Source organism: Talaromyces proteolyticus, assembly GCF_021365285.1.
Source record: "Talaromyces proteolyticus strain PMI_201 chromosome Unknown BGW36scaffold_12, whole genome shotgun sequence".
Taxonomy (NCBI): Eukaryota; Fungi; Ascomycota; class Eurotiomycetes; order Eurotiales; family Trichocomaceae; genus Talaromyces; species Talaromyces proteolyticus.
This window is the reverse complement of record NW_025764288.1, coordinates 778,561-789,704: the sequence shown is the minus strand read 5'-3', so window position 1 is coordinate 789,704 and position 11,144 is coordinate 778,561. Positions and strand designations below refer to the sequence as shown.

General features: G+C 46.5%; 5 protein-coding genes across 5 annotated transcripts; 1 reads left to right on the top strand and 4 right to left on the bottom strand.

Moving 5' to 3' along the window:
- Positions 1 to 197: 197 nt before the first annotated feature.
- On the bottom strand, positions 198 to 1,168 carry BGW36DRAFT_363712 (uncharacterized protein; the record flags this gene model as incomplete). Its single annotated transcript, XM_046214489.1, has 2 exons — positions 198 to 744; positions 807 to 1,168. The coding sequence occupies 2 exons, from the start codon at positions 1,166 to 1,168 to the stop codon at positions 198 to 200; spliced, it is 909 nt and encodes a 302-aa protein (XP_046067472.1).
- Positions 1,169 to 1,699: 531 nt separating this feature from the next.
- BGW36DRAFT_388197 (putative pyrroline-5-carboxylate reductase) lies at positions 1,700 to 3,212 on the bottom strand. Its single transcript, XM_046217202.1, has one exon. It carries the CDS (start codon positions 2,780 to 2,782, stop codon positions 1,805 to 1,807), a length of 978 nt encoding a protein of 325 aa, XP_046067471.1. The 5' UTR covers positions 2,783 to 3,212; the 3' UTR covers positions 1,700 to 1,804.
- Positions 3,213 to 3,588: 376 nt separating this feature from the next.
- On the bottom strand, positions 3,589 to 5,349 carry BGW36DRAFT_349325 (putative methionine permease; the record flags this gene model as incomplete). The annotated part of the gene is made up of 3 exons (XM_046213289.1): positions 4,233 to 5,349; positions 3,782 to 4,182; positions 3,589 to 3,727 (listed from the first exon to the last, which is right to left on the bottom strand). Exons 1-3 carry the CDS (start codon positions 5,310 to 5,312, stop codon positions 3,589 to 3,591), a joined length of 1,620 nt encoding a protein of 539 aa, XP_046067470.1. The 5' UTR covers positions 5,313 to 5,349.
- A 1,122-nt stretch (positions 5,350 to 6,471) lies between these two features.
- On the top strand, positions 6,472 to 8,493 carry BGW36DRAFT_349322 (putative oxidoreductase). Its single transcript, XM_046213288.1, has 4 exons — positions 6,472 to 6,490; positions 6,547 to 7,147; positions 7,235 to 7,680; positions 7,741 to 8,493. Exons 2-4 carry the CDS (start codon positions 6,783 to 6,785, stop codon positions 8,286 to 8,288), a joined length of 1,359 nt encoding a protein of 452 aa, XP_046067469.1. The 5' UTR covers positions 6,472 to 6,490; positions 6,547 to 6,782; the 3' UTR covers positions 8,289 to 8,493.
- An 88-nt stretch (positions 8,494 to 8,581) lies between these two features.
- BGW36DRAFT_400671 (Six-hairpin glycosidase-like protein) lies at positions 8,582 to 11,017 on the bottom strand (the record flags this gene model as incomplete). The annotated part of the gene is made up of 3 exons (XM_046218653.1): positions 8,582 to 8,752; positions 8,801 to 9,259; positions 9,620 to 11,017. 3 exons carry the CDS (start codon positions 11,015 to 11,017, stop codon positions 8,582 to 8,584), a joined length of 2,028 nt encoding a protein of 675 aa, XP_046067468.1.
- Between the last annotated feature and the right edge of the window lie 127 nt (positions 11,018 to 11,144).

The window sequence follows — 11,144 nt, the reverse complement described above, 5'->3', positions numbered from 1 at the left end:
ATTTATCAATATTTAATTGAATTCAAGTGGGCTTCAGCAGTGCACAGTCTCGTTATATAGATATTCGTATCTCAAATACATTCTCAAACTACAATAATGTCAAATTCCCTTTACGTCACTCCCGATATGTTATGCATCATGAATCCTCCAACTCATATAATTCCTGAGAAAAAAAAATACCGAAATACCCGAGCCCCTTACTCAGTGTCATCCGGATGAAAAACCAGTGCTCGGATCTCAATACTCTCACGCGAAGGGTACTCCTCAGTATCAGTCTCCTTATTTATAAAGGCTGTGTGCGGAACCCGGCGAGCTCTCCCGTCAGTTTTCGAGTCAAAGCACTTGATCAGAGTCACAATGTCCGGCGTCTGACCGTAGCGGAAATACCATTTGTGAGCTTTATTTGGCTTGACTGCGTAAGTCTCGCCTTCTCGGTTTGGGTATATCAGTTTCGTGGGGACTAGGTCACTATCCGGTACGCTATGAGCGTCGGCGACGGCGAGCGGGTCTCTGTAGATTGGCTTGATGGGACGCCACACGTTGATAATCTGATATCGGCCTTTGAGGAGTGTGGGTGCTTCCTCTGGTAAATGATATGATACGCGGCTGGTCGAGGCCTGGTAGCTTTGGTCGATGTGGACGCGTTGCACTGGGCCACGGAGCGCAGCAGCATTATCAATAGACTTTGAATTAGAGGCGCGGCGGATGGTGTGATCAAAAATGAAGACTTTTGACGCGCCAGTTCTACAGTAAGAACCAGTCATTAGTTTCATATAGCATAAAGCTTAAAAGACGATGCAACTTACGCATCCTTCAACAGCTGCTCCGTCTCGGGATAATATTCCCTCTTAATCTTCTCATCATCCACGAACTCCTTTTCCTTGCTTTCGTGGTAATAGATCTGAAACCCATTGCCGTCGAGAGTATAGTCAAGTTCATTCCCCGAGATGTCGTTGACAGTCACATCTAAGGGTTCGGTCGGGCGCTCGTAGGTCTCAGGCTTGCCGACATAGGTCGGGTGAGGAGGGGAGCCATCTGCATTGGCTTTGTAGTAGTTCAGCGTCGTCTGAACATTATGCTTTCTTTTATCGGCTGGAGCAACAGGAAAAGTCTTCACTTTGAGACTGGGCTGGTCAGCTGGGATGGAGGACACTGCAGCGGATGCCATTGTGGGCTTTTATCAATATTCTATTTCTTTCCTTGTAGTTGATTTTGAATTCGGAGACAGATCATAAAAGCTCCTCTCAAATCGACCTGGATATAGCAGTATTTATACACCAACTGTTATCTTCTACAACGAGGCGGGGTAAAGCTCTCATTATTAATCCTCCATCGCAATTGTCGTACGGTATTGATGGCCGAAGCACGCAATCCCATATTACTACATCGCCATCTACCTCTACTCATGAGCATCCCGTGACGATGAATGGGATGATAAATACCAGTTTGCGTGTTTGATTGGACAGTAGTTTTGGTTTTATTACATTTTCCTCCTTGCACTTTCGCTGCTTTAAAAGACGTGTGCGTTGCCGAAAGCCGACCAGTTTCCAGAGACTGGCTGTTGCATTTGTCAGCTTGTCAAAAATATCATCTGATATCACTAATCGTGTCCTATGTATTGCATCACTCGATGTACGTGGTCGTCGCTTATATCGTTTGACCTCTGTGGTGTCTGATAGAGTTAAGGCACGTTTTGATACCCGTTCAATGTCCCCGTTTCATATTATCATAATTCATCACGTCGTCGTATCCTAGCTATATACGTATACAAGAACCATGTATGTATCAAGAGAATACAGGATATCTACCAATTCGAATATAAATATGCATTATTGGGATCTCTTTTCTCCATGCCTTGTCGCATCGCCTCTGCGAATGTGTCCTTCACCATGGCCTGCCTCAACACAGCAAGTCCCCTGTCACCACTGCCTTCCGACGTAGCCAGCGCTTTATCTCTAACCTCATCAATGGCAAATAACCCCTTATTCTCGTCCTTCTTCGACAATACCAACTCCGCGGTTCCTTTCATTGCCTGCGCGGCAAGATGTAATGCATCGGGTTCCCTCAGCCCCCTAGCCATAGCCTCCTTTGCAATCCCTTCCAATGCAACAGTAAATAATGCCGGCGCCAGGCTGCTCGTTATCGAGGCTTCATTCATGACAGACTCAGGCACAAAGGTGACCGTGCCAATGCTAGAAAATATCCACGTCGTCAAGTCCTCAAAATCCCTCGGTATTGTATCTGCCATGGCCACAGTAGTACTAATCAAAGTCGCCGACTGCCGCACACTGAATGATGAGTTGGCCCTTGCTTGCACGATATAACATCTCTTCGTCTCTGTGCTCTCGATCGTCGCATCGTGGTAGATGAGCTGCTCGATCTGCCGGGCGGTCAGATCGGCGCAGGTGCTGAGAAGCAATTTCCCAGCGAGCGATTCGGCGAGCGAAGTATCGCCCAGGATCTCCACTGCTTGACTGGTTTTGCACGCGAGTAAGACGAAGTCAGCCTGCTGCACGGCCTCAGCGACTCGGCCCTGCGAGATTTGGACATTGGGGAAGGAACTTCGCGCGAAATGGCCGAATTGCTTGCGCAGTCTCGAAACGGATTCTTGGGTATTGACACATGCGATGAACCGTGTGGGTTTAACTTTCATCGACAGGTTCGGGAGCGTTTGGTGCTGATGGTTCGGACATGGCTGAGAGAGAGAGGCCAGCAATACCTCCAGAATCGCGGTACCGATCTGGCCACAGCCGATTATTGCAAGGGTTGTGCCCCCCCTCATTCTGATTTCGAGTCGTAGTGGCCTCTGAGGTCCTTCCTTTGCCAGTATGCCAAATTATATCGAAAAATCAGTGGAAAACCCAGAGAAATTTTGCGAAAGACGGTGAAAGGCGGGGAAATCGAGGAGGAGACGTATAATCGCCTGCCTAGTGATCGGTCGGCCCACATGTGTGTCCTCAAAAAGAAAAACGAGGGCTTTTGATACGCGAGTCCGGTGCCTTAGCCCCTTGTTAGGGTGGATTGCTGCTGCATCCCGCAAAAAACTCTGACTCCACCATTGATTGCCTTATCGATAGAGCATCAGGTGGGCCTTATGCTCCGACAGAATGGGGGTCCGTCGTGTGCCAACATGATGTCTCCTTTTGTGTACATTCTAGGGACTCTGGGGGCCCTGAAAACCCTGCGCATTGAGATATATCGAGATATATCGAGATATGTAGAGGATAAGAATAAGATATTGTCTTTTCGTCCGATGCTTTGGCGAAGAAGCGGCAATACGTCACGGCGCAGGAGAGCCAATCGGGTGGCCGATACGGCGAGCCGAGGTTGCATATTCGCTATATTATAGAGTATTATAGCAAGTACATATTAATGTCTTGTGATCAACAATACAAAAATCCCTGAAAACTCTCCATTTCGCTATCTGTTCCAAACCAATATGCCGACATCATTTGTACATTCGTGGTAAAATCGCATCCGGTCCCATGTTCCATATTCTAACCCTTGCATAATACGTTTCTCATAAGCAGTATAGTAGTAACCCCTGTGAAGGCACTGGAATTCTCTGAAGCAGCACAGGATCGCTAATTACAGTTTGTGGGAATGCACTAGCTTTGTAATACTAGTCCCATCATCCAAAACCTCCACCTCTTCTTCCAACGTATAACCGCCCCATTTGGGAAGGAGGACTGTCCATATGTACCAATACAGGACGCCGAACAAAATACTGCCAAGTTATCAGCTCCCCATTTTCCATGAAATGAATTAAAAATACACTTACATTCCAATACCAACAATAGCATACGTCGCATAGAAAAAGTCAACATCACCCTTCCAATCAACTGGTGGGAAAAACGGCGCTGCCAGCAGCGCCAGGCATGTAACTACTCTCAGCCACACAGCAGGCAGCCAGGCCTTGAATGGTCGCTTCAAGTCGGGTCGTCTGTATCGAAGAAGGATCAAACCCGCTGTGATGGCGAGAGCAAAAAATTGACCGGGGTAACCTTCAACGTCTAGAATGAAGTTGTATATTCCACCTTGAGGCGGAATGGTAATTACCAGAAATGATGGCACGTAATGTACAACTAGGCCCCATAAGGGTGAGTTGAATGGCTTAGATGACGATATTGTTCTGGCGAATGGAAGAAATCCTTGCCGAGCGACTTCTTGATTGACACGGGCCTATATCGAGTCAGATTTGGCCTCCATTGTTGAGATTAAATAGACCTTACCAAGGCAAAAGTAACAACCATGACATTTCCAACCGCCGATACGGCAATCATCAGGGGTAAAATAGTCCTTCCAAGGTGCGGGCCAAATGCACGCTCGAAAAAGAGTGCCGCGACTAGTTCTCCACTCTGTTTTATCTCTTCGATGGGGACAACCAAGAAATAAGAAACGTTTGCGAGCAGGTACAAAAGACACGCCGTGATCAACGCAGCCGGACACACTGTTTTTAGCGTTCGTACCGGGTTTTTAACCTCGTTAAGTACGTTGTTCATGTTGCTCAACCCGGCGTACGAATAGAATACTTTGAATAGCGAAGTCGAAAGCGTATTCCAGCTCCAGTCAGAATCTTTCCATAGTTCGTCCCAAAAGTCTATATCTTGGGATCCAAATCTGGCCAATACGGTAGGAGCCACTTCGCTCCTTTCGTGGAAGAGAATAACGTAAACCCCGCTGAGAGCCATGAAAACAATGAGGAATATTTTCACCCATCCCAAAGCGTTTTGAATAGCAATACCGGCTTTCATGAAACGGCCGTGGATTATAGTAATCACTGTAAGCAGGCCCACTGCCAACACCTTGCTCTGAAATTCAGTTGGCTCTATATTCAATGCAAATGAAGTGTATTTCGAGAAGATGATGCAGTTGCTTGCCGTAAACCCTAACAGGACTGCCTGCACGGCAATCAAAGTCGACGCGAGGAATTTCGGATACCGATATGTAAACTCAAGATATACCTTATCACCACCAGACCGAGGCAACATGCACCCATATTCCAGCGATACCGCCATTCCACAGGCTGAAAGTATCGTTCCTGCTACCCATAGCGATAGAGCAAGCCCTACACTACCAACAGATTTGACTATCGCGCCAGGTGTGGCAAAGATGCCACTTCCAATCACTCGTGATATTACCAAAATATAAGCACTCGACCACGATAAATTTCGGCCGTAGGTGGCCGTCTCAGGGAGGATGTCATGTTCGATAGAGCGATCTGGGTGATCCGGGGATATCGTATCTGATGAAACAATAGTTGAAGACGGTGAAAGAAGAGGAGACGTCTCTGAAGACTCGATATCGGGCATTGTGTTGTAATTTCTTGATTATTATTTTATTATTCACTGAATATTTAGTCTGCGAGGTTTCGCTGATACTCGGCTATTAACAAATGCCTCATGTCAGTCTCATCACAAGGCAAAAAGGGCAATGGCAGTTCCAGCCTGCAGCTCCAAATGGTATGACGATGAGAAAATATTATTTTCTCGGGTTGGCTGGTGATAATTCACGACTTTTGCCAGAATAAAGGTGCATCTCCATGTCAAGTGATGCTGTCAGCTGGAGACATCTTGTCCCCCTTGGACGTTGTTGGGGCTGGCACGTCATTCCCAGCGCGGTTGATGCGACGCGCGCGCATTAATAATAGACAGCGCACAGCACGGCCTTTTATCTATGAGGCGAGCGCCGCTGCGGATTGCGATTCTAGGTGAATAATCAACGTCGATTTCTAATCCAAAGCACCGAAGCATTAATCAAATAACCGGTTGTGCAGCTGTCGAAATAATTGAGCATATCAATTGATGTAATGCGGGAAGCCCTAATTCAAGGACCAAGGTACCATAACCAAAGGAACCGGGGCTATTCACACCTTAAATAATAATTAGCAAAGCATCAACATTGCAACGTTGTAAATTACAAGAATCTGCCGATCGCCAGTTCATTCCCTGTTCTCTGTCCCTATCACTCAGTAGCATGCAGCGTTACGCAAATACAGTGAGTACGAGGTGATACAGGCACAAATTAACCTACCATAACAGGCTAATATCACGCCATCCATCCCAACCGAAACGCAATACTGTGCTATCATTGCTGTTTCTGTTTCCCCTCGATTGTTTAGTAATTCCGATTAACACAGAAATTGACAGAAAAAAGTTCAGGATTAGTACGCAAATAACAGGGTTACATGCAGCGGGTTGATGATGCAGGCAGTTCGACTAGAATATGGCAATCCCAGACGTGTGAAATCTTACCCTACTATAGACTCTCAGGCTTACTACGTCAATTACGATTTGTAATTCACCTATCCCACCCATGCGTCACTGTCCTATCGATTTCGAATGTGGTCGGGGTTTGCTGATTATTTCGATCGACTCAAGTCGGCACTTACCAGAGCCACACTTTCAGATCATTAACTATCCATTTCCAGTCTGTAATATTCTTCAGGAACTTAAAAAGGTAAGTCGCCTGGAAATTGTCACGTATACGTGTGGGTACACCCCTCTTTAATACATGACCTCTTTCTGACTCGTTTTTCAAATATAGACTCCTGTTATCGGAGCAGAACTTGGGCTAAATAAAACTTACCTTTTTTCAGTCCTCATATTCGTAGATCTTGACATTCTTTCTATTCTCTGACCGTTTAGACTGCTTCCATCTGGCGGGGTACATGTACTGGATCATTCTTTCTGAAAACTACCGCTACACCCACACGACGCTCTAGTGAGACTTCGCATTGCGTCTAAGTCCGATCTCATATTTCACTAATTAAACTGAGAATCATGTCAACGACTGCTATATGGGTGCAGCCCCAAGAATTATCTTATAGCAATAGCCATCACCACATTCACGGAACTGACGCCGAACATGCGCCGCTCATAAGCCACACTGATAACATCACCAGCTCACAGGCTGATGAACTTCATAAAACGATAACAGAAGCAGCCTCTACAGAAGTTCCGCAAATAAACTCTATAGATTCTCCCACCAACACACTTTCGCCCATACAAAACGCGCTCGTGCTTCATGCCGTCAAGGAGAAATATACCCTTGTCTCAGATCATGCAGTCCCATCGATTCTTCACCAAGACGAGATTCTCGTCAAAATAACCGCTATTGGTCTGAATCCAATTGATTGGAAGGCACCGTACGTACCAAATTAATTCCGAGATCTCATCTTTTTTTTTTTTTGAGGGGGGGTCTGATTCAAAGTGTATACTTATCCAACCTATAGGGCATTCAACTTCGGTATCCCCAGCCTTCCCTGGGTCTTTGGTCGCGATCTTGCTGGCACGGTAATTCAGACATCATCATCAAACTCTCGACTCAAAGCGGGGGATCTCGTCCTCGTGCCTTCGACAGACTACCGAGACATTCGGAAAGCCGCATTTCAGGAATACGCCGTCGCGACGCACTACAATGCTGCCAAGATCCCCCCCACGACATCAATGCACAGCGGAGCATCAATAGGTGTTGCATATGTAGCTGCGGCGCTTGCATTGGGCGTTTCATTTGGATTAGATTTTGGCCTTGCACGTGACGTTCCAGGACCTAATCTGCGACAGATCCTGAGACAGCTTGATGTGCAAGAAATCCCAGAGGATGTTCGTGAGGAATGTCTCCATGCGGAAAACGACTCTGGGGTGGTTCAAAAGGGGGACTGGATTGCTATATGGGGAGGTATGTTTTTATTCTTCCCTCTCGATCTTCCCATTTACCATCTTTCTAACATCAAATCAGCGTCTACAACTACAGGCTATATCGCTCTTCAACTTGCCAAACTGTGTGGTCTGAAAGTAATCTGCATCGCTGACATCGCACGACACGGCGCCAAACTCCACGCCGCCGGTGCGGACATCTTGGTTGATCGCTTCGACACCAACCGCGCGGTCGAGATAATCAAAGGCGTGACCAACGGACGCCTGCGTTTCGGTCTCGATATAGTTGGCCGCGAGACGGCAACTATCCTCGAAAAAACTCTTTTCACAAGCGAACATGATGGGCCACAGGCACATTTGTTAGGGCTTACGGGCCTCCCGAAGGAGAAAGATCCGCGCATTAAGTCGCATACCGTGCCTATCAAGATCTTCCATTCATCGGCGACGGTCGGCGTGGAGATGGTTACGTGGTTGGAAAGGTTATTGGAGAATGGCGCGTTGGTTCCGCCGGATGTTGTTGTGAAGAGCGAAGGTGGGCTTGAAGGGATCAATGATGCATTGGAGGTGTTGAGGAGTGGGGAGGCGAGTGGGAAGAGAATTGTTGTCAATTTGGGGAAGGATGACCGATAAGAAGAGGATCAAGAAAGGAAGTTCATTTCTTCCTCATATTAGACCGGAACTTGAGAATTTCTGCTCAAAAGGACTGGTAGATTTTGTTTTGTTTTGATACACGGATTCAGGGAGGCTGGCTTGTTTTATCACCAGAGCACTATTGCCTACGACAAAGATATATATGTACTACGTTATAAAAGTAGACTTACTAGAATAAGATTGGAACTTGCTTGTTTTCAATCAAATAGAAACCATTGCACATTCGATGATACGACTCTCTAATTGAACTATCTACATGGATACCGTCTCATCTATACAACCAGCAGATATTCTAGTTCAACAGCATCATACCCACTCTCCATCATCACAGCCACAAAGTTACTGCCCGGAAGTAAATCCACCTGCAAAGACACCGTTGTAAACAGTCCATCAGTTGGCGGCAAACTTAATACGGTATCGCCATCCATTGCATTAACCACAATCTCTGCCGTTGCAGGCGAATTACCAGAATTGGAATACGACAACTGTACCTCTTTTGCCTTCGTGCTTATGCCAGCATCATATACTCCAGAAAATAACACCTTACTTCCAACCTGGAATGAGCCTACTACAGCCCCATTTGGTGTTGCTCTGGACCCCGTGGAATTGAAAATCACTTCTGCACCTGTCAATACCGCATCAACGGCGTAATAAATGCCACTGGTTCGGTCTGGCGGAACCCAGACTTGCAGCTCACAAATACCAACGAAGAGATTCTCTTTTTTATACATGGTCACCGAGAGGAAATCGCTTTCGACGGTGGTATTGAAAGAGATCGTGTTCAGCTCATTCGGCACACAGGTATCGAAGGGGTCGAGTCTTGCCAATAGCCTATTACTCGAGCCGTAAATTTCAATCGCCTCTGGGCAATCAATTGCACCGCCTCGAGCTACGTCTGAGTAGATCCCAAGAGTAACGGAGGAAAAGTTTCTTGGTCGCGCGAGAGTGATCTGAAGGGTGTCGTTTGAGTTTGGCGATCCATAGTTCGTCCAGCGATTATCAGGCTCGGAGTAATAGAATAAATACCCATCGATAGCCTTGTAAGGGTCATCGAGAGCAAACGTGTAAGTCGCATTAGCGACTGGATAAGCCCCAAGCCCGAGCGGGTTAGCAGCTATATTGACAGGTACTGTGTTGTTGATTCCATTTTGACCTTCCAGATAGGAGGTAGACAATTCCACTTCAGCTTGTAAGTCAGCGCCTGTGTAGACAGATTGGCCGTCAACATATATATGAAGACCGGATCCTTGGTTATAGCGGGTTCCGTTAGCATCATAGAGAATAGTGATCAGATGGCCATGATACGGGACATTTTCGAGCGCAAAGTATGTCCAGTTCGAGGGAATGATTGGTGAGAATTGCAACACGTCGTCCAGTCGTGGCACCAGGCCGAGGAGACCGGTGATAACATCGTCATTGTTAGTTGAATGATCGTAGTGCTCGGAGTGATTGAAGCTGTCACCACTCCATTCATCGATATCAGGATAATGCGATTCTGCTACGTAAGGCGCACCATCTTTGTGTTGCGTTGTTGCATAAATACTGAGGTATTGATAGTACTTTTCAGCGACAAGACTGCAGTTATTGGAGCGATACATGCTCGCCAAAGACTTTAGTACATGGGCAGTCGAAAACGGCCATGATTGGCCATTCCAGTAACAACAGTAAGAGTTTGGCTTAGTGGCAGAGTAATACTCATTGCGGACCTCGAGTGTTGCCGGGGCGTAAGTAGTATAAAAGCCCTGAGGGTCGAACAGCTCTTCGGAAGGGGAAGTGCAGTATTTATCTTCCAGGCCGATTCCGAAGCGGAATGGAAACAATCCTACTTCCTCGCGGCCCTGCAGTTGAGTGAGATTCGGGTTGTCGGGTCTAATCACGTCGACGAAGAATTGTTGATCCGGGTTCCATAAATGCTCGTACATGGCTGTTTCGAGTGCATCTGCCAGGTTGGTAAAGTTGGCAGCTACTGAATTCTGGCCTGCTAGTTTTGCTGTTTCAGACACCGCTCGTGCATTACCAACCATATAGGCGTTATGACTAGGTCTGTATGTATCTGGTCCTTGGAACTGAATGGCGGTGTCGTTTGTCTCAGCTGCATCAACGTAATCAGGAAGACTGTATTCCTGTGCATCGTAGAGCGGGGTGTAATAATAAAGACCAGCATCCTCATCAAAGACAAAATCCCATTCGTCCCACATGCGGAGAAATCCATCCAGCTGGCTGGTCAAAAACTCGACGTCTCCATTGACCTGTGCCCTGCGATACGCAGCATCTGTGATCCAGTTCGTGTACTGGGTAGTATTTCCAGGCCCACGCGTGTAAACCTGGATATAATCACCCGCATAAAAACTTCCTCTAAGCCATCTTGCCTCATCAATCTGATGTCCAGCAGCAGCGTCGATAGTATTGTACGCCTCGGCATAACCCACCGGTTGAAGGAATTCGGTAAGGATATAGCCAGTTCCAGGAGTTATATACCGCAAATGGCCCGCTAGAGTGGACCAGCGGTAGTAGTATATTTCCTGAATATTTGCATCAGGTATATCGATAAAAGGAATGTTTTCCTTCAAGAATTCTTGGCCGAAGTAGGAACTAATAGGGCTGTTATGGTCCAAAAAATTCGTGCCGGGGACATTTACATCTTCTGGCTGAGGAGGTTGCTGTGCGAGAATTGTTTCAGCGTAGAATAAAAAGTAGAAAAGAATCATTATGCACTAATATGCTGATAAAATATTGTCATTTAACGTGTGGCACCTCACAGATTCATTCCACTTCGTTTCTCGTGAAATTATGACATTAAAATCGATAATTGCTAACCAAAAGTATTTACAAATA